The sequence below is a fragment of the Zophobas morio genome, unplaced genomic scaffold (genome assembly GCF_036711695.1).
Source record: "Zophobas morio isolate AGI-343-1 ecotype UQ-CSIRO unplaced genomic scaffold, CSIRO_AGI_Zmor_V1 ptg000041l, whole genome shotgun sequence".
In the NCBI taxonomy this organism is placed as follows: Eukaryota; Metazoa; Arthropoda; class Insecta; order Coleoptera; family Tenebrionidae; genus Zophobas; species Zophobas morio.
In genome coordinates this window covers 1,370,867-1,398,865 of record NW_026972146.1, presented here as the reverse complement: position 1 = coordinate 1,398,865, position 27,999 = coordinate 1,370,867, and the positions used below count along the sequence as shown (strand labels likewise).

General features: G+C 37.8%; 3 protein-coding genes and 2 non-coding genes across 6 annotated transcripts in view; 1 reads left to right on the top strand and 4 right to left on the bottom strand.

Annotated features, from left to right (window-relative positions):
- Spri (sprint) overlaps positions 1 to 27,999 on the bottom strand; it is a 183,378-nt gene that overhangs the window by 140,733 nt on the left and 14,646 nt on the right. Inside the window, exons 2-3 of one of the 2 annotated variants that reach the window (XM_064071482.1) lie at positions 24,069 to 24,135; positions 11,390 to 11,493 (exon numbers count right to left, since the gene is read on the bottom strand). In XM_064071482.1, coding sequence (XP_063927552.1) covers positions 11,390 to 11,493; positions 24,069 to 24,131 — 167 coding nt within the window. In that variant the 5' untranslated portion in view covers positions 24,132 to 24,135. Of the gene's footprint in view, positions 1 to 11,389; positions 11,494 to 18,166; positions 18,380 to 24,068; positions 24,136 to 27,999 lie in introns of those variants that run through there. The other variant, XM_064071483.1, reaches the window with a different exon arrangement.
- Positions 22,906 to 22,996, bottom strand: Trnay-gua (transfer RNA tyrosine (anticodon GUA)). The gene is given in 2 exon segments: positions 22,906 to 22,941; positions 22,960 to 22,996. It is a non-coding gene; the product is annotated as a tRNA-Tyr (tRNA).
- On the bottom strand, positions 23,265 to 23,337 carry Trnar-acg (transfer RNA arginine (anticodon ACG)). Its single transcript has one exon. It is a non-coding gene; the product is annotated as a tRNA-Arg (tRNA).
- On the top strand, positions 25,069 to 26,427 carry LOC135140801 (uncharacterized). Its single transcript, XM_064071485.1, has 4 exons — positions 25,069 to 25,626; positions 25,683 to 25,812; positions 25,935 to 26,122; positions 26,174 to 26,427. The coding sequence occupies exons 1-4, from the start codon at positions 25,252 to 25,254 to the stop codon at positions 26,336 to 26,338; spliced, it is 858 nt and encodes a 285-aa protein (XP_063927555.1). The 5' UTR covers positions 25,069 to 25,251; the 3' UTR covers positions 26,339 to 26,427.
- On the bottom strand, positions 26,726 to 27,382 carry LOC135140789 (involucrin-like). The gene has a single exon (XM_064071465.1). The coding sequence runs from the start codon at positions 27,380 to 27,382 to the stop codon at positions 26,726 to 26,728; it is 657 nt and encodes a 218-aa protein (XP_063927535.1).

Below are 27,999 nucleotides of genomic sequence, written 5' to 3'. Positions count from 1 at the left end.
TCTTCCGAGATGCATGAAAATGAGTATCTAGACTAATTTTGCACTACAGAATTAATGTTTGCCATCAGTTGTTGAATATTAAATGAATTTAAACCAAAATCGGGTTTTACATGGTATCTCAAAAAATATTTTCGAGTCTACGGGCTCACCATTTCAAAACGGTTTAAGATAGCTATTTCCGGTTTGCACCGTTTAATTCCTCGAAGTTTTTTAGTCGCGTCCACCCATTTTCGGGCCGGATAAGTTCGCCGTTCGGGTCTTGGAAACCGATAAAGCGAACGATGCCATTTTTCTGTAGGTAGCAACATATAAAAAAATCGAAAAAAAATCGGTAAGCTCCGTAGGTCAATTTTGATCTCGGATTCGTATTCTCGACATCGAAATTAGTTAAGTGAGTAATTTTCAGAAACCTGGAAGCCATATTAACAGGGATAATTTGATTTGATTGCAATCCGAAATTCTCTTGATTAAAAAAAAATAAGGCTAAAAAATTAAACTCTTCCGATATGTGTGAAAATGAGTATGTAGACTAATTTTGCACTACAAAATTAATGTTTGTCATCAGTTGTTGAATGTTAATTGAATTTAAACTAAAATCGGGTTTCAAACCGTATCTCAAAAAATATTTTCGAGTCCACGGGCTCACCATTTCAAAACGGTTTAAGATAGCTATTTCCGGTTGGCACCATTGGATTTCTGGAAGTTTTTTAGTCGCGTCTACCCATGATAAGTTCGCCGTTCGGGTCTTGGAAACCGATAAAGCGAACGATGCCATTTTTCTGTAGGTAGTAACATATAAAAAAATCGAAAAAAAAATAGGTAAGCTCCGTAGGTCAATTTTGATCTCGGATTCGTATTTTGGAGATCGAAATTGGTAAAGTGACCAATTTTCAGAAAGCTGGAAGCCATATTAACGGGGATACTTTGATTTGATTGCAATCCGAAATTTTCTTGATAAAGGGAAAAATAAGACTAAAAATGAAACACCTCCGATATGCATGAAAATGAGTATCTAGACTAATTTTGCACTACAGAATTAATGTTTGCCATCAGTTGTTGAATTTATATTGAATTTAAACCAAAATCGGGTTTCAAACCGTATCTCAAAAAATATTTTCGAATTCACGGGCTCACCATTTCAAAACGGTTTAAGATAGCTATTTCCGGTTTGCACCATTGGATTTCTGGAAGTTTTTTAGTCGCGTCTACCCATTTTCGGACCGGATAAGTTCGCTGTTCGGACCTTGGAAACCCATACAGCGAACGATGCCATTTTTCTGTAGGTAGCAACATATAAAAAAATCGAAAAAAAATCGGTAAGCTCCGTAGGTCAATTTTGATCTCGGATTCGTATTCTAGAGATCGAAATTAGTAAAGTTAGCAATTTTCAAAAAGCTGGAAGGCATATTAACAGGGATAATTTGATTTGATTGTAATCCGAAATTTTTGTAAAGCCAAAAATAAGGCTAAAAAATGAAACTCTTCCGAGATGCATGAAAATGAGTATCTAGACTAATTTTGCACTACAGAATTAATGTTTGCCATCAGTTGTTGAATATTAATTGAATTTAAACCAAAATCGGGTTTCAAATCGTATCTCAAAAAATATTTTCGAGTCTACGGGGCCACCATTTCAAAACGGTTTAAGGTGGCTATTTCCGGTTTGCACCATTGGATTCCTGGAAGTTTTTTGGTCGCGCCCACCCATTTTCGGGCCGGATAAGTTTGCCGTTCGGGTCTTGGAAAGCGATAAAGGGAACGATGCCATTTTTCTGTAGGTAGCAACAAATAAACAGATCGAAAAAAAAACGGTAAGCTTCGTAGGTCAATTTTGATCTCGGATTCGTATTCTAGAGGTCGAAATTAGTAAAGTGACCAATTTTCAGAAAGCTGGAAGCCATATTAACAGGGATACTTTGATTTGATTGTAATCCGAAATTTTTGTAAAGCCAAAAATAAGGCTAAAAAATGAAACTCTTCCGAGATGCATGAAAATGAGTATCTAGACTAATTTTGCACTACAGAATAAATGTTTGCCATCAGTTGTTGAATATATATTGAATTTAAACTAAAATCGGGTTTCAAACCGTATCTCAAAAAATATTTTCGAGTTCACGGGCTCACCATTTCAAAACGGTTTAAGATTGCTATTTCCGGTTTGCACCATTGGATTTCTGGAGGTTTTTTAGTCGCGTCGACCCATTTTCGGGCCCGATAAGTTCGCCGTTCGGGTCTTGGAAACTGATAAAATGAACGATGTCATTTTTCTGTAGTAGCAACATATAGAAAAATCGAAAAAAAAAAAATCGGTAAGCTCCGTAGGTCAATTTTGATCTCGGATTCGAATTCTAGAGATCGAAATTAGTAAAGTGACCAATTTTCAGAAAGCTGGAAGCCATATTAACAAGGATACTTTGATTTGATTGCAATCCGAGCTTTTTCTGATTGTAAAGCGAAAAATAAGGCTAAAAAATGAAACTCTTCCGATATGCATGAAAATGAGTGTCTAGACTAATTTTGCACTGCAGAATTAATTTTTGCCACCAATTGTTGAATATTAAGTCAATTTGAACCAATATAGGGTTTCGTTCCGCATCTCAAAAAATATTTTCAATTTCACGGTCTCACCATTTCAAAATGGTTCAAGATAGCGATTTCTCGGAGTTTTCTAGTCGCGTCAACCGATTTTCGGGCCGAATAAGTTCGCTGTTCGGGCCTGAGAGACCGATAAAGCGACCGACGTCATTTTTTACCTATATATTTATAAAAAAAAAATAAAAAAAATTGGGAAGCTCCGTTGGTCAATTCTGATCCCAGATTCGTATTCAGGATTTCCCACTTAGTAAGGTGACCAATTTCCAGAACGCTGGAATTAACGGAGAAAGTTTGATATGATCGAAATTTTCGCGATTAAGGTAATTCGAAAAATAAGGTGAAAAATGAAACTCTTTCGATATGCATGAAATTGAGTTTCTAGACTAATTTTGCACTGGAGAATTTATTTCTGTTATCACTTGTTCAATATTAATTCCATTTCAACCAAAATGGTTTTTTTTTTGAGATACGGAACCATTTATTGAAAATAGAGCGACTCCCTCACCAACAAACACTTCTTCATAAACCTCTTAAAGCTCCGACCTCCGCCAAACCGCACCTTTTCCCACCGGCTTCTCCCGCTCTCCACAACCCCACGAAACAGTTTTATCTCGCATGCATAATCAAGGAACAACGAAAGCTGCTCGTGTAAGTAGATGTTCTTTAGCGCATGTATTTTTCATATTCAGAAACATCGACTGGCACAAACACTCGAGGGTGGATTTCTAAATTCTGTCTCTACATTAGACGTGAACCACATACAAAGTCTGAAACGGTTCAGTGGCGTTCGTGACCGGATATGTGGCGGAAATAGAGTTCAAGTTTAAAGACGGACGGACCGATGGGAAAGGGAACTAACGGCGCATATGAATGGTTTTTGCAAAGCGCGTTTAATTACGTAAGAGCAGAACGGGAGAACTAATTCGACGAATTGCTCCCCAGACGGAGCTGTACACATTTTGAATAATAACGGCTTGATGAGGCCGAACGTGCCACCGTTTAGCGAACCAGGCGAAGAATTTCAACAGAATTAATCACGAATCGCACATAAATATATATCAAGCTTTCAGCGGCTCAGATCAGAGTAGCGAAATCGTCAAGTACGGACCTGCTTTTCCCGTGAATGACGGATCGCGCGTCAGAACGCTGATTTTTCTGAAACCCGCGGAGCTTAATCTTGTCGAAGTTGAGTTATAATCGCGATTCGGCTGACACACGAAATCCAGGACCGGCTCTCTAGCCGTCGATTTTCGTGTACTCTTTCAATTACGCAAACCAGCACGTGCCCGGATTCCCCGCGTCGTAAAACTCTCGAGTTTAAAAATCAAAGGACGTCATGAGCACGGAGGATAAAAATCAGGTGGCGCAATGCACCGGGGGTGGAAACGGCGGCGTGTTTGCGTTCTGGAACGTGCTCGGTTCGCAAATTAAAAATTTTACGTTCGAGATTAATAGGGGGACTCTCGTAAAAATTCCTTTCAGATAGACGATTTTTTTTCGAATGCGGTCAAGGGAGATATTGAAAAATCCACTACGAGGTGAATAGCTGGGAAGATTCAGCGCATTGACGGAACCCGCCGTGAACTCGCCCTGTGCGGGGGCGGCGAGAAAAATCTCAGACATAAATCTCGGGGAGCGAAAGACAACGCGGTCTTCGCAGGGGCCCGATTTATGGCCCGAAATGGACGAAAAACGACACGCGCACAACGGAGAACGGAAATTAATAAGAAGAAATGTGATAATGAGGACTGGGGTGGCGAAAGATGACGGAAAGTGGAAGTCGCGATGGCTAAGGCTATTATGTAACGTATATATGGGTTTTGTAATTTTTCAAGATCCAAAATATAGAGAAATTCGTGATTGTAAATTTCCACTCCTATTCAAATTTATCAGTGCACCTGGACGTGTTTCACCTGGCAAGAATGCTATGTTGACGACCTTAGAATCATACTTATCACGCACTTTGCTTATTCATTTATGGTCTTTGTTATAAATATGTATGGGGAATCTAGGAAACGGCGAGTTTTGTCACTGTCGCGCCTCGCCGCCACCATTATGGGCTATTCCATCCGGCTAAATTGGAAAAGTCGACTAATAAATCGTTTTCTATTTATTTTATTGATTTCAGGACGTGATTGTATTTCCGTCTGCCAAATAGTTGTTAATCATAAAACAAATATCCAATCCGGAAAATTACAAAAAGCAATCCTATATTGGGGTGCATACTGTGTACACGTTATTAATATCGCATCGGTTGATGTAATTTGTGTAGTGAACGCTAATGGCAGTTCGGATAAATGCGGGAGTGCGTGTTATTAAAAGGCACATCACGCATTCCGACTCTGTTTGCAAAAAGGATACTGTTCCACTACGAGTAAATTTTTCCACAACAGTAACAATAATTCCAAAAATAATCATAAAATTTTTTGGCTGATGACCTCACCGCAATTTCTTTTAACGGAAACCCTTTGAAAACACAGTATCGCATCTAAAGAAAGCGTCGCCGATCCATTTCGGCATTTTTTTATCGCAACACCGCCCAAGTCCGGAGTGTATTGCTTACCACTCCACCTTTATTTGCCATAAAACTCGATCGCAGTGGCCCCCGAGATGGTGTGAGTTACAGGAAGTGTCTGGAGGGTCTCCTTAAGGAACGGCCGCAGCAGAACCTGACATGTTACAGCCTCTCGGGTACAAATTGATTCCTGCGACGTGCTCGGGGTGGCAGCGGCCCTTAAATAAACATGTCGTTGGTGGCGCGGTCACGGAGGACAAATGGCCCGAACGCCGCAAAAATCCGCAACCCCCCGACACTAATTGAGCAAATATTAATGAACGAAAGAGAAAGGAGCCACCTGAAAATCGCGTCTTAATTCGATTCCGACGTTCGCAATCCCTTTGAAGGGCGCTCGCTCTAACTTTGAACATTTAAATGTGTGGAAATTTCTAAAGGCGTTCTTGGGAGTTTTTAATTCAATTTTGCGCGGAGAGGGCTTTCAATGGAGTGCCCGGGGCTTTGCCGGCATTTTTCGCCCCTTTTAATTGACAAGTTGGAGGAGAATGCCTGCTAATAATCATGCCTGTATCGGGTATCGGAGGGCGGAGGTTCTGTTCAATGGGTTTTTTAGGGCGGCGGTTACCAAAGTGCCGAAAGGTGGGTAAGGAAGTAAGATATTCTTAAAAAACTATTGTTACCAGTGCGGATGTTCCTGATTTTTTTTTATTTTTATGTAACTCTATCTAGAGAAAAATTACCTCAGGTTCGAACTGCTAACGTATTCGACTTAAAAATCAGTTGTGGTGACTAGAAAACTTGAGGAATCTGAAGGTATAAACGAGAAGTCGCTATCTTCAACCGTTTTGGAATGGTGAACCCGTAAACTCGAAAATATCTCATGACATACGGAATCCACTCGATTTTGGTTGAAACTGAATTAGTATTCAACAATTGGTGGCAAAAATTAATTCAGCAGTGCAAAATTAGTGTAAACACACATTTTCATGCACATCGGAAGAGTTTCATTTTTTAGCCTTATTTTTCGCTTTACGAAAATTTCGGATTGATTATCAAATCGAACTATCTCTATTAATTTGGTTTCCAGTTTTATCAAAATTGGTCACCTTACTAATTTTGACCTCCTGAATACGAATCCGGGATGGTTTTTCCAGAATCGTCCTTTGAAACATTCAAAAATATGCAAAATACCCCAATTTTCGACCAATTTTCAACAAAATTTTCAAAATTTTACTAAATACATTTTCTTGTAGTTTTCGGACCGCAGAAGTCATATCCGCTTTCATTTCTTCGATAACTCCAATGGTTCTTCCAGAATCGTCCTTTGAAATATATAAAAATATGCAAAATACCACCAATTTTCGACCAATGGCAAAAGGTGGGTAAGGAAGTAAGACATTCTAAAAAACCATTGTTACCAGTGTGCGGATGTTCCTGACTTTTTTAAATTTGTATGTAACTCTATCTAGAGAAAAATTACACCGGTCGCTTTATCGGTCCCTCAGGTTCGAACTGCTAACGTATTCGACTTAAAAATCAGTTGTGGTGACTAGAAAACTTGGGGAATCTGAAGGTACAAACCAGAAGTCGCTATCTTGAACCGTTTTGGAATGGTGAACCCGTAAACTCGAAAATATCTTTTGACATATGGAATCCACTCGATTTTGGTTGAAATTGAATTAATATTCAACAATTGGTGGCAAATATTAATTCTGCAGTGCAAAATTAATCTATACACTCATTTTCATGCATATCGGAAGAATTTCATTTTTTAGCCTTATTTGTCGCTTAACTTCAATCAGGAAAATCTCGGATTGCAATCAAATCAAAGTATCCCTGTTAATATGGCTTCCAGCTTTCTAAAAATTGCTCACTTAACTAATTTCGATCTCTAGAATACGAATCCGAGATCAAAATTGACCTACGGAGCTTACCGATTTTTTTTTCGATTTTTTTATATGTTGCTACCTACAAAAAAATGACATCGTTCGCTTTATCGGTTTCCAAGACCCGAACGGCGAACTTATCCGGCCCGAAAATGGGTGGACGCGACTAAAAAACTTCCAGGAATCGAATGGTGCAAACCGGAAATAGCTATCTTAAACCGTTTTGAAATGGTGAGCCCGTAAACTCGAAAATATTTTTTGAGATACGGTTTGATACCCGATTTTGGTTTAAATTCAATTAATATTCAACAACTGATGCCAAACATTAATTCTGTAGTGCACAATTAATCTATATACTCATTTTCATACATATCGGAAGAGTTTCATTTTTTAGCCTTATTTTTCGCTTTATCTTTAATCAGGAAAATTTCGGATTGCAATCAAATCAAAGTATCCCCCTTAATATGATTTCCTGCTTTCTGAAAATTGGTCACTTAACTAATTTCGATGTCTAGAATACGAATCCGACATCAAAATTGACCTACGGAGCTTACCGATTTTTTTTCGATTTTTTTATTTGTTGCTACCTACAAAAAAATGGCATCGTTCGCTTTATCGGTTTCCAAGACCCGAACGGCGAACTTATCCGGTCCGAAAATGGGTGAACGCGACTAAAAAACACCCAGGAATCCAATGGTGCAAACCAGAAATCTCTATTTTGAACCGTTTTGAAATGGTGAGCCCGCGAACTCGAAAATATTTTTTGAGATACGGTTTGAAACCCAATTTTGGTTTAAATTCAATATATATTCAACAACTGATGGCAAACGTTAATTCTGTAGTGCAAAATTAGTCTAGACACTCATTTTCATGCATATCGGAAGAGTCTCATTTTTTAGCCTTATTTTTCGCTTTACCTTTAATCAGGAAATTTTCGGATTGCAATAAAATCAAAGTATCGCAATTAATATGGCTCCCAGCTTTCTGAAAATTGCTCACTTTACTAATTTCGATCTCTAGAATACGAATCCGACATCAAAATTAACCTACGGAGCTTACCAATTTTTTTTCGATTTTTTTATATGTTGCTACCTACAAAAAATGGCATCGTTGGCTTTATCGGTTTCCAAGACCCGAACGGCGAACTTATTCGGCCCGAAAATGTGTGGGCGCGACTAAAAAACTTCCAGGAATCCAATGGTAGAAACCGGAAATAGCTATTTTGAACCGTTTTGAAATGGTGAGCCCGCGAACTCGAAAATATTTTTTGAGATACGGTTTGAAACCCAATTTTGGTTTAAATTCAATATATATTCAACAACTGATGGCAAACGTTAATTCTGTAGTGCAAAATTAGTCTAGACACTCATTTTCATGCATATCGGAAGAGTCTCATTTTTTAGCCTTATTTTTCGCTTTACCTTTAATCAGGAAATTTTCGGATTGCAATAAAATCAAAGTATCGCAATTAATATGGCTCCCAGCTTTCTGAAAATTGCTCACTTTACTAATTTCGATCTCTAGAATACGAATCCGACATCAAAATTAACCTACGGAGCTTACCAATTTTTTTTCGATTTTTTTATATGTTGCTACCTACAAAAAATGGCATCGTTGGCTTTATCGGTTTCCAAGACCCGAACGGCGAACTTATTCGGCCCGAAAATGTGTGGGCGCGACTAAAAAACTTCCAGGAATCCAATGGTAGAAACCGGAAATAGCTATTTTGAACCGTTTTGAAATGGTGAGCCCGCGAACTCGAAAATATTTTTTGAGATACGGTTTGAAACCCAATTTTGGTTTAAATTCAATATATATTCAACAACTGATGGCAAACGTTAATTCTGTAGTGCAAAATTAGTCTAGACACTCATTTTCATGCATATCGGAAGAGTCTCATTTTTTAGCCTTATTTTTCGCTTAATCAGGAAATTTTCGGATTGCAATAAAATCAAAGTATCGCAATTAATATGGCTCCCAGCTTTCTGAAAATTGCTCACTTTACTAATTTCGATCTCTAGAATACGAATCCGACATCAAAATTGACCTACGGAGCTTACCAATTTTTTTTCGATTTTTTTATATGTTGCTACCTACAAAAAATGGCATCGTTGGCTTTATCGGTTTCCAAGACCCGAACGGCGAACTTATTCGGCCCGAAAATGGGTGGACGCGACTAAAAAACTTCCAGGAATCGAATGGTGCAAACCGGAAATCTCTATCTTGAACCGTTTTGTAACGGTGATCCCGTAAACTCGAAAATATTTTTTGAGATACGGTTTGAAACCCGATTTTGGTTTAAATTCAATTAATATTGAACAACTGATGGCAAACATTAATTCTGTAGTGCAAAATTAGTCTAGATGCTCATTTTCATGCATTTCGGAAGAGTATCATTTTTTTGCCTTATTTTTCGCTTTAATCACCAAAATTTCAGATTTCCGTTAATTTAGCTTCCCGCTTTCTGAAAATTGGACATCTTACTAATTTGGACGTTCTGAATACGAATCCGAGTTCACAATTGACCTATGAAGCTTCCTAAAAACCAGAAGTTGCTATCTTGAGCGGGTCCCAAAATGTAAAAAACTGGTAATAATTCAAGAATTAAATTTACACTAATTATTAATTCCAAAAATAGACATTTCGTAACACTCGACACACTTTTCACATAATACCAAATACACACAGTGCATATCACATATGACCCCACTAATTTATTTATAATTATAAAGTTCATGTTTTTTACAATAACTCTTGTGATAAGATATCGGGACAAAACTGAATCTGTACAATGTGTCTTCCCCGTCCAGTCTAAATCGGTGAAATCCCGAATCTTAGTCATACCTGACGATATAACCGACTCCTGTACCCAGCTGCACTAGTACCATCTCAACCTTTCAACCATGTACCATCTGTACCCGGTCCTTCTCGTCCTAGTCATCACACCAGCGCTTATGAAATAGTGCAAGACCCGCAAGGTCAACGGTACTATCTCGTTGCAGTACCAAGCGCGCACCGCCACAAAAGGTACCACCATCAAAAATCTCTTCCACTCTTCCCATTTTTGTAATTTTCAGAGAAACCAACATCAACATCATCAATTGGGGTACTCGCACGTACCCTCAGGTTTGGTACTGACGTTCGGGCCACCGGTGGGATTAATCTCTGGAGCAGCGGAAACCACCGACTGGACGCCGTGGGTTCTTACGGGAGGCACTACGGCGGGTTGAGAGGGACGGGGCACCCCAATTATTACGCGGGACTTGAATATAAAATCAAATACCACTACTAAACGTTTATTGTATTATAACTGAGTACTCATAAATCTACTTAATGCGGAAATATTGAATTGTTGACGGGGTTTTTATTTGTTATTAAATCTCGCTCCGATCGTAAAAAAATCATAATTTTTTCCATAATCTAGAGTGAGGTAAATACATAAAGCCGCAGATTACTCACTTTATTTGTTTTCCCATAAAAACAAACACGTTACTGTTGTTTTACGACAGCTAAATGTAATGATAACAAAGATGTTATTGTTATGACTAAGTTTAGTTCATTTGGATTAATCTACAACCCTTGTCGTTTTAAGAGGGTGGTTGGAAGTGGTAAATGGATGTTATTGAGGGCACGGTGATTAAGAGCACGATGTGATAAATAACGCTTCTTGAAGAATAGCCGCATTTTTCGTTGGACTAGTGGATTACAGGTGGCGCCACAAAATAATCTTGAACAACGATTTTCATTAATCTGTCTATAATTTTTCTCTACGATTCCCGAACAAACAGTCGGATTTAATAAACAAATTTAAGCCCTACGTGCTCTCCGCCTAATTCATCGCCAAACAAACCCGTACACACCGGTGCGAAATTCTCTTTATTGTTTGTCGAGTATTAATCGTCCTCCAATAATTTCGCATAAAAACCCAATAATCCACCACTCCAGCTCCTTGTAAATTCTAAATATGATTTATCACCGAATAAATTGCATTTCTCGCCGTGAATACCCGTAAAGCTACATAGTACGATTTTATAAACACAATTTTCTCCGTGCGGTGAAAAATCGAGGTGACTTTTTGATCATTTCCTCGTTCCCTCGACAGAAGAGGGGTTGGATTATGTCCCTGAGCGCATTTTATTTTCCAATATGTACGAATAGAATTCGTACCCCTCGGGCAATCCATTTCTCTCCTTTGATCGGCAGAAGGCGTTCGAAAAAATTTGTCTTTCCGTCTTAATATGATTAATCATCATCGGGGGCAATAAACAAAACGACGCGACGTCACAATCTGTTAGAGCGGAAAGGACGTGATGGTGGGTCGGCGTCAGCGAAATAGAGATAAACGAGACGTCGCTTCCACCTAATCGCCTCTGTGAAGCGAAATTCGGGTTACCTGCTGTGGAGCTCGGTGTCGGAGAGGCGGTCGTACGGGGGCGGCGGAGTGGTGCACAGCTCGCTGAGCATGTTGTCTAGGTCGGTGGCCAGGCTGGACAGCAGCTGCAAGAAATAAATGTATAAATAAATACATTGCAATTGGATGGTAATTAGGCAACACAAAATACATGGATATTTGTGTAATAGCGGCATTGGTTTTAGTAAATTAGAAGTCTTTGGGGTTGACGACAACAATACAGTTGGTATTTGTAATTATGGAGCCGGCAAAGGGCAGCGATGAGTCATCCGTATGCAGCCAACCGTGAACAAACGCCCCCATCAGACAGAGTTCCCTTTTACACACTACTCGCACACCCACACGTAAAAGTGCACCATTACTGTTGTACATGGGTGAATTCTGATGCTGAAAGTTCACGACAGGGCAAACAAATAGTGCAGTCAAGAGGGAAAATATAAACAAGTGTTTCCACTTATGGTTTTTTTTTATAATATTAAGAGCACGGGTTTTACAACGTCGCTACTCAGTAATGCATGATACAGCTCCTGCAATAGAGATGGCGCTAACGTTTATGTCGAATTTCATGGTTGAAAAAAAAAATTCGTTGGGTAACTAGCGCCATCTCTCCATGAATTTTGAATAAATATGGATGACGATTTTTGGCTTTCAAACGCGTCAAAGCTAGCAAAATGTATCAATCCTAAGAAAAATAATGAACAACAAAGTGTAAAATAATAGGTAAATAAAAAAGAAAAATTCGAACAGGTTATGTCAGGCTATCACACAGGAAAGTCAGGTCAGGTCATCAGAAAGAAAAGTCAAGTATGGTTAAACTAGGTCATTCAAAAGAAAATTTAAGTCAGGAATGGTCACCTGAAGTCAAGCCTTTAGAAAAAAAATCTTAAGTCAGGTCTTGCCAAGTTAGGTTATCAAAACGTTTCACAATTGCTTAAACTATACTTAATTATGTGATCTTCAGCAACGTGGAAATAGGAACTAATAGAACTGTCAAAAAAAGAAATAAAAGCGAAAATAGGAATTCTCTTGTTATATTATTTGCTATAAAATTTATTTCTTATGTCAGTAGAAAAAATGAGAGAACGGGTGGGTGGGCGGGGCTAAATTTTAACTTTTCTCGACAGAGTTTTTTATAACTAAGTAACTGCCTCGCCCACCCACCCTCTCTTCATTCTAGTGACCGCTTTTAACAGAATGTTAAGCAAATCCATTCAACTCTTGGTGATAAAAATAAATAAATTGATGAACGAAGTATCTAAAAAGTCTTAAGTTGTTGTTAAATAAGCATACCAGATGTGAAAATCATATTGAAAAACCAAATTTGCGATGCTCCTCCCACTCGCACAAGCTCCACCTTAATAAATAATTTCATTGGCCCCTAGAAGAGGGACGGCGTTTACAATTGTACCTCATTGTGTTCACGTTTATTATTCTGCCAGTAGTCGTTTAAAAAAAATAAAATTTAGTAAAATCAGAATTGAAAAAAAATATTATTCTGGATTCTATTATTTGTCAATACAAAATCCAACTTCCGTCTCAGAACCAATAATAATGAGTGATCAAAACGAAATAAAAAAACACTGATCGTAATTTTCTTGTTATATTATTTACTATCAAATTTATTTCTTATTTCAGAATTAAAAAATGAGAGAACGGGTGGGTGGGTGGGGCTAAGTTTTAACTTTTCCCAACAGAGCCTTTTATAAGCAAGTTACTGCCCCGCCCACCCACCCCCTCTTCATTTTAGTGACCGCTCTTAATGGAATCTTAGTCAAATCCATTAAACTGTTGGTGATAAAAATAAATAAATTGATGAACGAAGTATCCAAAAAGTCTTAAGTTGTTGTTAATTAAGCATACCAGATGTGGAAATCATATTGAAAAACAAAATTACCGATACTCCTCCCATTCGCACTAGCTCCACCTTCATAAATCATTTCATTGGCCCGTAGAAGAGGGGCGGCGTTTACAATTGCACCTCATTGTGTTCACTTTTATTATTCTGCCAGTAGTCGTTTAAAAAAAATAAAATTTAGTAAAATCAGAATTGAAAAAAAAATATTATTCTAGATTCTATTATTTGTCAATATAAAATCCAACTTCCGTCTCAGAACCAATAATAATGAGTGATCAAAGCGGAATAAAAAAAGACTAATCGTAATTTACTTGTTATATTATTTACTATCAAATTTATTTCTTATTTCAAAATAAAAAAATTAGAGAACGGGTGGGTGGGTGGGGCTAAGTTTTAACTTTTCCCAACAGAGTCTTTTATAAGTAAGTAGTTGCCCCGCCCACCCACCCTCTCTTCATTCTAGTGACCGCTTTCAACAGAATGTTGAGCAAATCCATTCAACTATTGGTGATTAAAATAAATAAATTGAGCAACGAAGTATCCAAAAAGTCTCAAGTTGCTGTCAAATAAGCATATCAGATGTAAGAATCACATTCAAAAAGCAAAATGAACGAAACTCCTCCCACTGGCACAAGCTCCACCTTACTAAATCATTTCATTGGCCCCTAGAAGAGGGCGGCGCTTACAATTGCACCTCATTGTGTTCACTTTTATTATTCTGCCAGCAGTCGTTTAAAAAAATTAAAATTTAGTAAAATCAGAATTGAAAAAAATATTATTCTAGATTCTATTATTCGTCAATATAAAATCCAACTTCCGTCTCAGAACCAATAATAATGAGTAATCAAAACGGAATAAAAAAACACTAATCGTAATTTTCTTGTTGTATTATTTACTACCAAATTTATTTCTTATTTCAGAATAAAAAAATAAGAGAATGGGTGGGTAGGCGGGGCTAAGTTTTAACTTTTCTCGACAGAGCCTTTTATAAGTAAGTAACTGCCCCGCCCACCCACCCTCTCTTCATTCTAGTGACCACTCTTAACAGAAAGTTAAGCCAATCCATTCAAGTATTGGTGATAAAAATGAACAAATTGATGAACGAAGTATCCAAAAAGTCTTAAATTGTTGATAAATAAGCATACCAAATGTAAGAATCATATTGAAAAAGCAAAATTACCGATACTCCTCCCACTCCCACAAGCTCCACCTTAAAAATCATTTCATTGGCAGCTAGAAGAGGGGAGGCGTTTACAATTGCACCTCATTGTGTTTACTTTTATTATTCTGCCAGTAGTCGTTTAAAAAAAATAAAATTTAGTAAAATTAGAACTGAAAAAAATATTATTCTAGATTCTATTATTCGTCAATATAAAATCCAACTTCCGTCTCAGAACCAATAATAATGAGTGATCAAAACGGAATAAAAAAACACTAATCGTAATTTTCTTGTTATATTATTTACTATCAAATTTATTTCTTATTTCAGAAGAAAAAATAAGAGAACGGGTGGGTGGGCGGGGCTAAGTTTTAACTTTTCCCACCAAAGCCTGTTATAAATAAGTAACTGCCCCGCCCACCCACCCTCTCTTTATTCTAGTGACCGCTCTTAACAGAATGTTAAGCAAATCCATTCAACTATTGGTGATAAAAATAAATAAATTGATGAACGAAGCATCCAAAAAGTCTTAAAATGTTGATAAATAAGCATACCAAATGTAAGAATCATATTGAAAGAGCAAAATTACCGAAACTCCTCCCACTCGCACAAGCTCCACCTTACTAAATCATTTCATTGGCCCCTAGAAGAGGGCGGCGCTTACAATTGCACCTCATTGTGTTCACTTTTATTATTTTGCCAGCAGTCGTTTAAAAAAAATAAATTTAGTAAAATCAGAATTGAAAAAAAAAATTATTCTAGATTCTATTATTTGTCAATATAAAATCCAACTTCCGTCTCAGAACCAATAATAATGAGTGATCAAAACGGAATAAAAAAAGACTAATCGTAATTTTCTTGATATATTATTTACTATCAAATTTATTTCTTATTTCAGAATAAAAAAATGAGAGAACGGGTGGGTGGGCGGGGCTAAGTTTTAACTTTTCCCAACAGAGTCTTTTATAAGTAAGTAGTTGCCCCACCCACCCACCCTCTCTTCATTCTAGTGACCGCTCTTAACAGAATGTTAAGCAAATCCATTCAACTATTAGTGATTAAAATAAATAAATTGAGGAACGAAGTATCCAAAAAGTCTAAAGTTGCTGTCAAATAAGCATATCAGATGTAAGAATCACATTGAAAATGCAAAATGAACGAAACTCCTCCCACTGGCACAAGCTCCACCTTAATAAATTATTTCATTGGTCCGGAGAAGAGGGGCAGCGTTTACAATTAGACTTTATTGTGGTCACTTTTATTATTCTGCCAGCATCGTTTAAAAAAAAATGAATTTAGTAAAATCAGAATTGAAAAAAAATATTATTCTAGATTCTATTATTTGTCAATATAAAATCCAACTTCCGTCTCAGAACCAATAAGAATGAATGATCAAAACGGAATAAAAAAACACTAATCGTAATTTACTTGTTATATTATTTACTATCAAATTTATTTCTTATTTCAGAAGAAAAAATAAGATAACGGGTGGGTGGGCGGGGCTAAGTTTTAACTTTTTTCGGCAGAGCCTTTTATAAGTAAGTATCTGCCCCGCCCACCCACCCTCTCTTCATTCTAGTGACCGCTCTAACAGAATGTTAAGCAAATCCATTCAACTATTGGTGATTAAAATAAATAAATTGAGGAACGAAGTATCCAAAAAGTCCAAAGTTGCTGTCAAATAAGCATATCAGATGTAAGAATCACATTGAAAAAGCAAAATGAACAAAACTCCTCCCACTGGCACAAACTCCACCTTAATAAATCATTTCATAGGCCCGTAGAAGAGGGGCGGCGTTTACAATTGCACTTTATTGTCTTCACTATTTAAGTGTAAACGCTGCTAGCAGTCGTTTAAAAAAAATAAAATGTAGCAAAAATGGAATTAAAAAAAATATATTTTACTAGATTCTGTGATTTGTCAATATAAAATCCAATGTTCGTCTCAGAACCAATAAGAATGAGTAACGGAATAAAAAATGGTAAGTTTCTTGTTATATTATGTACTATCAAATTTATTTCTTATTTCAAAAGAAAAAATAAGAGAACGGGTGGGTGGGCGGGGCCAAGTTTTAACTTTTCCCAACTGAGTCTTTTATAAGTAAATAATTGCCCCGCCCACCCACCCATCTTCATTCTAGTGACCGCTCTTAATAGAATCTTAAGTCAAATCCATTCAACTATTGGTGATAAAAATGAACAAATTGATGAACGAAGTATCCAAAAAGTCTTAAGTTGTTGATAAATAAGCATACCAGATGTGAGAATCATATTGAAAGAGCAAAATTACTGATACTCCTCCCAGTCGCACAAGCTCCACCTTAATAACTCATTTCATTGGCCCGTAAAAGAGGGGCGGCGTTTACAATTGCACTTTATGGTCTTCACTATTTAAGTGTAAACGCTGCCAGTAGTCGTTTAAAAAAAATAAAATGTAGCAAAAATGTATGTACTATCAAATTTATTTCTTATTTCAAAAGAAAAAATAAGAGAACGGGTGGGTGGGCGGGGCTAAGTTTTAACTTTTCCCAACAGAATCTTTTATAAGTAAATATTTGCCCCGCCCACCCACCCATCTTTATTCTAGTGATCGCTCTTAATAGAATCTTAGTCAAATCCATTCAACTATTGGTGATAAAAATGAACAAATTGATGAACGAAGTATCCAAAAAGTCTTAAGTTGTTGATAAATAAGCATACCAGATGTGAGAATCATATTGAAAGAGCAAAATTACCGATACTCCTCCCACTCGCACAGGCTCCACCTTAATAACTCATTTCATTGGGCCGTAGAAGAGGGGCGGCGTTTACAATTGCACTTTATTGTCTTCACTATTTAAGTGTAAACGCTGCTGGTAGTCGCTTAAAAAAAAATATAATTTAGCAAAAATGGAATTAAAAAAAAATTATTATACATACTAGATTCTGTTATTTGTCAATATAAAATCCACCCCTCTTCACTTTAGTGACTGCTCTTAATACTGTTAATTGCAGCATTATTATTTTACTACAATCTTAGGCAAACCCATTAAACTTGAGAAATAAGTAATTTTTACAAAATTTGGAATGACATCCAAAAAAAAAAAAATGACACTTTTCATCGTGATTTGGAGCGTCTTGGTAAATTTTGTGCAGAAAATTTAAATGTTCATTATTTTTTTCATTTTCTACCTGAAGATTTTTTTTCACATACAATTTACATTCTTATTTTTAAAATTTTTATCAATTTTGAAATATTAGTCGAAGTATTTTGAGCCAGTTGTTTGTCTTACACATTTTATCCCCATATTGTTCGTAAATTTTCAAAATTGGCGCCTTTAATTAGTCCAAACCACGGCCTCTTTGATAAAAACACGAACTTTTGCGTTTCGTTGTGGCGCCATCTATTATACACTTCAATCGCAACCGTCCCCTTAACTATACTTTGTTTTTTTTGTTTGACACAATCATCATAACAAAGCCGACCCAATTAATCCCCGCCTTACGTCACACTTCCGCGTATTTATGACAAATTTCCTCACAATACTCCAAGGTCTCAGTACCTAACCTTTCGTGATTAACCCAGAACCGTCCTTGATTGCTCAAGCACGCGCCGCTCTTAAATTTATAATAACCGCCTGCCAAGTCTTTTATCAGCGCTCAAACCTCCATCAAACTCCCCCCAACAAAAACGCGCAACCAAAAACAATACCCAGAGACCTCCGTTACGTCACTCACTTCTTCCCATTTCAAAACTTAAATTTACCTCATAATACTTCGCCATTGCGACATGACACCTATCACCGGCGCACTTCGTCCACGTCGGAAAGACAGAGACGACGAACCCCGGCACAGCACAAAGAGCAATCGACACTAAACAACACGGGGTAAAAATAACTACAAAGAGGCGAATTGGCGCGTGAAAATGTCACCGAAAAGCACCATTTTGTCGGCGAAGAGGCAACCAAGCGACCGCAACTACCCGCAAGCCGACCGGTCAGCCTGTACTGAACTTATTCCCTTTCATGATGTTTTTCAGACACACATGTGCTTGCGGTGTAGCAGGCGGCACGCGAGCCTACAATTTGTGCCGACGGAACAGGGCCGGATTAAGCAGGGTCACGGCTGTTCGTTCCCCGGTGGAGTCTAATCAGCGCGAAGTGTGCGAAGAATTTTAAATTTGGGTTTTTTAAACGCATCCAAGAAGGCACTGATGCGTTCCGCCTCTTTCTAACGGTGGTCAATTTAAACTTTTAAAATGTCCACAATCACTAAGAAGTGGCAAATCTTTAGTGCTTGTAAATTTCACAGGCTGCTAGATGGATGAGTTAGGTATTTTTATCGCGCCCTTGGTGGTGATACTTTGTTATCTGGGAGCCGCAATGTTGGACATCCGGTCCTGGTGGCCGCAAGCCAATGCCACGATTATGGTTGTAGGATAAGAACAAGCAGGTGTTTGTTTTTCGCGTCGTGGTCCACTCTTGTTCTCAACGACCTTGGAGTGTGCGGTTTGCAAAAAACTAATTGGTGGTAAATTAAGTGCGCTGTGGAATTGCTGGAAATTACGCTGTTGGGTGTAATGGGCGGACGTAATTGTCTGAATCAAAGTATATAAACTAGTGTAATATCAAATATGGAGCGGCTATTAAATTAAAGTAATTGTGTATGACAGCTGCCACGTCTAAACCAATCAAGACGTTTCTTATCATGGATGCCAATAATTCAGAAGTGCCAACCCAAAAATTCGCTTCAGTTATGTCCGTGGCAACTTAGAACGTGTTCGATTGCTTATTTTTCCACTATTATCACACATTTTTAAGTAAGAATGAATTAATTAATGCATTTTCTCTTCTCCAAATGTCGCTGAGTTTCTCTTTTTATGCAACTAATAAAAATTAAAAATATAATGACAACAGCTAACGGCAAATTTACGACATCGATAGCGTGTTGAAAGTTCATTTCCTCATGCATCACAAGTTAAGGAAAAGGAAGTAATAAAGCTAAAAAAATTGAATTACGAGAGACTGTGATTTTGCTCTTTTGGAGCCGCAAATTTTGGCCGAAAATCGGGTCCATTAAAATGTGTATTTTTTTTTTGGAAATAATTTTGTATGTATATCTCGAAATTATTACGTATCCGAGTGAGCGCTGACTTTGCCGCCTCCTCGAAATAAAAACTATAATTAGACTATCAAACTAATTATTAGTCAATGGTGCCGTAAGGGAGAGCGGCAAAACTAGCTTTTAATTTCCAATGGCAAGTTGATGTGTTTCTGATGTTTTTGTTTATATTTTATGGACACCCTATATTACCGAGCGTGAGCTAATGAATTACTCTAATCGAGTTCATTGAGTGAATGGCTACTTTCATATTTACGAGTACGAAACATTTATCATTTTGGACTGAGTTTCTTGTTGTCGCAATAAGTCTACACATACGATGAAAAAAAGGCAAACTGTAACCCCGCCCACCCACCCTATCTCAATTGTGATGATTTTTTTTTATTCGCCGTGAGTCAGTGGGGCGGAGCTTAACTGCAAAACCTTGATTTGTATACGAGAAATTAAAATCATGTTTTTAAGTATGGTGTTGTTCAAAGAATACTACCTATGTATATTAGGAAAAAATTGAAGCCAAAGATGATGCCCCGCCCCCTTGGCTCACGATGAATAAACAAATCATCACAATTGAGATAGGGCGGGTGGGTGGGGCATATATTTTGTCTTTTTTTCTTAATCTACGTAGTATTCTTTAAACAATACGATACTCAAAAACATATTTTTAATTTCTTGTAAAGAAACAAGAATTTTGCAGTTAAGCTCCGCCTCCTTGGTTCACCGCTAATAAAAAAAATCATCACAATGGAGTATAAGGAAATATCGATTTTGCAATTAGTCTCCGCCCCATAATTGCAAAATGTACTATTTTAAACATGTTTTAAATTTCTTGTTGTGAAAATATGGCTATGTAAATTTAGAAAAAACGGGCAAAATATAAGTCCCACCCACCCGCCCGGTCTCGATTGTGATGATTTTTTTATTCGTCTTGAGCCAAAGGGGCGGAGCTTAACTGCAAAATCTTTATTTGTATACGAGAAATTAAATCATGTTCTTGAGTATCGTGTCATTCAAAGAAAACTGTGTATATTAAGAAAAAATTGAAGCCAAAGATGATGCCCCACCTATAATACCCCGATCTAAATATTAATGAAGTTTTCATTGGTTGACAGACCTAGGGGCGGAGCCTAATTGCAAAATCCAAAATCCCTACAAAACTTTCTAATTTTAAACGTGTTTTAAATGTCTAAGAATTAAAAAAATCATCACAGTTGAGATGGGGTGGGTGGGTGGGGGTTATATTTCGTCTTTTTTTCTTAATATACATTGTATTCCTTGACCAACACGATTTTCAAAAACATATTTTTAATTTCTTGTAAAGAAATAAGAATTTTGCAGTTATGTTCCGCCCCCTTGGTTCACGGCGAATAAAAAAAAATCATCACAATAGAGACAGGGTGGGTGGGCGGGGCTTATATTTTGCCTTTTTGTTTTAATATGTGTAGACTTATTTTCACAACATGAAACTTAAAATATGTTTAAAATGGAAAATTTGTATAAGGAAATATCGATTTTGCAATTAGTCTCCGCCCCATAATTGCAAAATGTACTATTTTAAACATGTTTAAAGTTTCTTGTTGTGAAAATATGGTCATGTATATTTAGAAAAAAAAAAAACAATATATAAGCCCCACCCACCCACCCGGTCTCAATTGTGATGATTTTTTTTATTCGTCGTGAGCCAATAGGGCGGAGCTTAACTGCAAAATCTTTATTTGTAAACGAGAAATTAAATCATGTGCTTGAGTATCGTGTCGTTCAAAGAATACTGTGTATATTAAGTAAAATTAAAGCCAAAGATTAAGCCCCACCCATACCTGCCCTGATGCAAATAGTAATGAAGTTTTCATTCGTTGGCAGAACTAAGGGCGGAGCCTAATTACAAAATCCAAAATCCCTACACAACTTTCTCATTTTAAACGTGTTTTGAGTTTGTAAGAATTAAAAAAATCGTCACAATTGAGATGGGGTGGGTGGGTGGGGCATATATTTTGTCTTCTTTTCTTAATATACATTGTATTCCTTGACCAACACGATACTCAAAAACATATTTTTAAATTCTTGTAAAGAAATAAGAATTTTGCAGTTAAGTTCCGCCCCCTTGGTTCACGGCGAATAAAAAAGATCATCACAATAGAGACAGGGTGGGTGGGCGGGGCTTATATTATGCCTTTTTGTTTTAATATGTGTAGACTTATTTTCACAACATGAAACTTAAAACATGTTTAAAATGGAAAATCTGTGTAAGGAAATATCGATTTTGCAATTAGTCTCCGCCCCATAATTGCAAAATGTACTATTTTAACATGTTTTAAGTTTCTTGTTGTGAAAATATGGCTATGTATATTTAGAAAAAACAGGCAATATATAAGCCCCACCCACCCACCCGGTCTCAATTGTGATGATTTTTTTTATTCGTCGTGAGCCAATGGGGCGGAGCTTAACTGCAAAATCTTTATTCGTATACGAGAAATTAAATCATGTGCTTGAGTATCATGTCGTTCAAAGAATACTGTGTATATTAAGTAAAATTAAGCCAAAGATTAAGCCCCACCCATACCTGCCCCGATCTAAATAGTAATGAAGTTTTCATTCGTTGGCAGAACTAAGGGCGGAGCCTAATTACAAAATCCAAAATCCCTAGAAAAAATTCTCATTTTAAACGTGTTTTAAGTTTCCCTAATTAAAAAAATCATCACAATTGAGATGGGGTGGGTGGGCGGGGTTTATACTTTGACTTTTTTCTTAATATACATAGTATTGTTTGAACAACACGATACTTAAGAACATATTTTTCATTTTTTGTAAAGAAACAAGAATTTTGCAGTTAAACTCCGCCCCGTTGGTTCATGGCGAATAAAAAAAATCATCACAATAGAGACAGGGTGGGTGGGCGGGCTTACATTTTGTCTTTTTGTTTTAATATGTGTAGACTTCTTTTCACAATATGTAACTTACAATTGAACATTTTTATTAGGAAATATCGATTCTGCAATTAGGCTCCGCCCCATAATTGCAAAATCAATATTTATTTGCAAAAATGTACTATTTTAAACATGTCTTAAGTTTCTTGTTGTGAAAAGATGGCTGTGTATATTAAGAAAAAACAGGCAAAATATAAACCCCGCCCACCCAGCCTGTCGCAATTCTAATTATTTTTTTTTTATTCGTCGTGAGTCAAAGGGGTGGAGCTTAGCTGAAAATCGTTATTTAATTGATCAGGGAACTGGTATGGGTTGATGGTTAAAAATCAAGTGTTTTCAAGTGAAATACTCCGATTTAATTATAGCTAAAAAATTGAATGAAATAATGAATACCAATTTAAATTATCAGTTATCACCCAATGTCAAAGCATGGAGAAAAGTCACAAAAAATGCAAAAAAGGTTTCCTTCGAGCCGGATTTGAACCAGCGACCTATGGATGTCCGTTGATTAATACCTCTACAGTCCACCGCTCTACCAACTGAGCTATCGAAGGTTGATAGCAAGGCGCGTTATTTCGGAGAAAAAGGACATATATGATTCAGAATTAAGTGTTACCACAATAACGAAAATAAACAATAATGGCGCAATATTATGCATCACTGTAATTACTAATTGTAAAAGAATAATTCCTGTTGTAAAATTTCGATAAATTATTGATTTTAATAACAATCACGAAATTTAAATACATTTATGGTAAAGTTTTTACATTAATTTTAATTCAACAATGACAACAATTAACAAAAATTGGAAAAAAAAAGAAGCGATCCTGCCAGGATTCGAACCTGGAATCTTCTGATCCGTAGTCAGACGCGTTATCCGTTGCGCCACAGGACCCATATTACACAAGAAAGTGTTATTCGTAGATTAAGGACCTACACGTCGTAATACAAGTATTAAATGATAATTTATTAAAACATACATAAATAGCCAAAAATCAGGAAACTATCTAATCACGTTCAGACAAACGAACACAAAATTGCTCTACCCCGACTTCACCATTCCAACTCGCCTATTTAACAAATACCGATGCCCAATTTAAGACCATAACTCATCCAAATGGTTTTTCCGGACATTGATGCGATAATAAAATCCAGGGAATTCGCATTAAACGCACATGACCATAAGTGCCTGCGGTCACTCGCATTCCCAATTGCACTATAATTACTAGGGTTCCTGCTCCTCCGACGTCCTTCTCCAACCCCGGAGCCAGACAAGGACGCACCATCAAACTTCCAACCGTATATTAACGGAAATGCAATTAGAAGCACACATTACGCCCCAGCTAGACACGCAACTCAAAACAAGCGTTAAAATTTCGACGAAAAAGTCACCCGGAGCCAGGATTCTTTGACCTATTGTCGACAGTTGGTCGGATATTACATTCCGGACAAGAATCCCGACAATGCGACGTTTGTTTCGGAAATACATCCATTCTGCGTGCCGCAACATGTTACAAGTGATTTATAGACCAGTATTCGGGTTCACATATGGAGTGACCAAGAGCAAAAACTGGTTAATTTTTTGCGCAAGAGGGTGCACAATTTATTCGCGAAACGTGGACTCACCTGCATGTACACGCTGGAGGTGGACGATCTCTTCGAGCGCCGGAATTGGATGAAATTCGCCATTTTTCTGGAAATAAAAAAGACATTTTTGACCATTACAATACTAAAGAATTAAATGTGTCGTTAGTACTGAGCGATTTTAAAAAATCGACATGTCCGGTTATGCAACCAGTTAAACACGCGCTGCATAAAATGCACGAAATTGAATTCCGCTCCGGGCGATATTAAAACTTTGCTGCAACGTGGTAAATTTTAAAGAATTTCAATTTAGTCCGTGTTCCAGAGTTATGTAAGAAATAAAGCTTTAAAATAGTGGTGTGCGGCGGAAAGGGTACCTATAAGAAATAGAGTCTGAAATATTATATTACCGGAGACGATATCTCCGGGGAGCTCCGGAATTACCAGCATTCAACTGTCGCAGTAAACACTGAACACTAAACGACACCGCCTGGACTCCGGGTATTACCATGGGCGTCTCGTCAAATTAGGTTTATTGTCGGCGAAATTGTGATGTATGAAAATTCGGGGGTTATTTCTGACTTTGATGGGTATGGGTTATTGCCACAAAAGGGGGAAGCGGGTTTAAAAATGGATAACGCGTTATACAGGGTGTGCTTGACTTTAATGGTGCAATTTTAGTAGTGAGCTTGGAAGAGACTGAACACCGAATTTATTTTTCGTACTTATAAGTATAACTGAAGTTCTTGGTGGATTGTAATAAGTGCGCACGCCACTGTCGCACTCAATATCCAAGCAGGCGCTAAAATAGAACATCTGTGATAAAAATGATAACATTCTAACAAACTACATTCGCACAGACACATTTTCACATATTTTGTCTTTCTAGGGGGACAACAGACACAAATGGCTTCATCCGCGAGGAATTGCGGCGTTGTAGCGCAGTAAAAAATTTCATAAAGTTAAAGCCACAGCTCCAGCTATCTTCCACCAACTATTAATTCGTTGCTTTTTACGCGAAATTCTCGAATCACAAAGCGTTTAGTTCTCACGCCGCCTAGCAACAATGCCAAGTAGCTAAATTACCATCGGGAATCCCATTATTCTCCGCCATTATTTCCCCAGACCATCGAGGGCATTGACAAAACGTGAATAAGGCGAAAATGGCGCTTAAACCCCGACCGATGTAAATTTATTCAGAGATTTCCCTCGGAATCACCGCGTGATGGACACAGGAATCTTCGAGGATCAGAATTGCCATTCCACGAAATACCTTCTTCAGCGCGGAACCGATGATATCACAGCGAAAATGACAGTTTCATGTCGGAATGCATTGTTTGCAAGCAGCCGAGTGTCTCTTCGCGGTCCAAATAATAACACAATAGGGAAAATTTTGAGATGGGTGGTGAGTGAGGTAATGAGGAGGACGATTTGTAAAAGACACGTGCAGCTTGCACATTCAGGACACATAAATAAATTTCTTGAAGGATCGGCGCCAGTTAGAATGAAGCTGAAGAACGTGTGTTTGGTGTTGGCGGTGATTTCGTTGATTTTGCTCCTCGGAGGGATCGACTGTATCGCGAATTATCACCAAGCGGAGGTGATCATTTTCATTCATTGATTATGTAAAAGTTTACTAAGTTATTTTGGAAGTAGAATTTGATCGGAGACGAAGATCGAAGAGCAGCCGACGGCTATAACTCAGACCAGAGCAGGGCCGAGGCCAACAAACGGGGACTTTATGAGACCTCAGGGAGTCACAACGGGCACCAGACGTATCCATCAGGTTAGTGCTAAGAGGATTAAAATTAGACAACGCGTAGACAATCAATGGCTTTCGTTCCACTTACAAAAACAACCCGATTCCACAAAAAATACACAGTTATTTGTGTTTTGTGGGTAATGCAGGGTACGGTGAAGCGACGTTCAGCAACCCTGGATTCGCCTACGGACCCTCGACTGTGGCTCAGTATTACCCAGTGCCCGGTTATCCCGCTGGACACGGTTCCTACGGGCTACTCGGACACACTGGTCAAGGAGGGGGTTATGGATATGGGCACTCGGCTCCAGCGCAAGGGCACGGACATGGACACGGTGTATGTGTATCGATTTGGTTGTTTTTGTTTAAAGTTGTGTTGTATTGGCAGGCGCTGGCACTCAAAGGATTATTGATACCGCTGGCAGGGATAGCACTTCTGGGGGCTGCGGCTGCCTTATCCACTAATCCGGTCCTGCTTCAGCTTGGAGTGGTTAATGGACGGAGAAGACGTCGAAGGGCTGCCGAGTCGGGGCCTTATATAAATCCGCGCTAAAACTGGCGAAAGCTGGGGGTCCCGAGATTGATTCGAAAAAGAAATAGTTTTTTTAAGCTGAGTTGGTAAGATGACTTACAATTTTTCATTGTTGCATACTGTATGTGTTGATTTTTTTCATTAAAAAATTATGGTATTTTAAACATTCCTGTTTTTTTTTTTCAAATCCAAATTCTTCTGAAACAACTCCGACGATTTCAGACTGAGCGATGCTTGTTTGTGCTTCATTAATGAGGACGTGCTGCTCATAGCGTTGCTGTGAAACTTCACTCAGCAATTCTTTGAGTCTTAGAGACGTTTTTCCGTTTCTTCTAGCTTCGTCATCGCTTGGTTTTTCTCGATTTCGCACTGGATGATGTTGTATTCGCTGATTTCTTGGCACTCCATTCAAACAGCTTCTGATTCTTTTTCTTCGTGTTCTAATTTCTCCCTCCACCGGGCTTCTACTTCTTGGATCTTCTCGTTCATTTGCAGCCCCGTCAGTACGTCCACATCTTTCAAGTTGTCTTCAAGAAGTAGAACCTTCGCTTCGTTGGCGTCGAGCTTCTTCAAAATTTCTTCTTTCTCGTGACCGTGCTGAATCTTCAAATGTTCAATTTCTTCAAGTTGCGCCTCCAACTCCATCACTCTCTTCAAAAATTGTTCTTGTTGTTCTTCATGTTGCTTCACCCGAGTTTCGGCTTCTTCAACTCGGTTCCGACTTTCTTCCTCTTTTTGGCGAAACTCGCGAACTTTTCCGTCCAACTCCTCTCGACTCGCTTCCGCGGTTTTTTCATACAACTCCTGAAATTTCCCTACATTTGCTAACAACTTACTCAAATCGACGACGTTTTCGCTCTTCAGGTCTTCGTGTTGTCGCCGAATTTGCTTCAACGCGATGTTCATTTCAACAACATTATTACTAATCTCTTTGTATTCTTTGGCACGACGTAAACTGTCCTCTTTGTGTTGTTCCTGCAGTGTTGTAATCGTTCCCTCGTACTCGTTTTTTTCGTTTTCTAAGCGCGAATATTCCGTCTTTAAATGGTTAAGTTTAGCGGTCATTTCTTCGATTTGCTCCGTTAAATCTTTTATGTATAAATATTTATTGTTGCATTCGACGATTCTCTCCTTTAGTTCCTCTTAATCACTTAACTTCTTTTTACACATGTTTTACATTTCTTGTTCTGAAAAGACGACTACGTGTTTTAAGAAAGAAGGCAAAATATAAGCCCCGCCCACCCACCCGGTCTCAATTCTGATGATTTTTTTTATTCGTCGAAAGCCAAAAGAGGGAAATTTAACTGCAAAATCTTCATTATTTCTCAACAAGAAATTACCAGGTAAGACGTGGTTTTGAGTATAAGAATACTATGTATATTAAGAAAAAATTAAAGCCAAACATTAAGCCCCACCCATACCTGATCAGATCTGAATAGTAATGAAGTTTTCATTCGTTGCCAGACCTAGGGGCGGAGCGTAATTGCAAAATCCATATTTCTTTACAAAAATTTACCATTTCAAAACTGTTTTAAGTTTCTAAGAATAAAAACAAAATCATCACAATTGAGAGGGGGTGGGTGGGCGGGGTTTTATATTTTACCTTGTTGTCTTAATATGCATAGTATTCTTTGAACAACACAACACTCAAAAACATGTTTTTAATTTCTTTTAAAGAAATG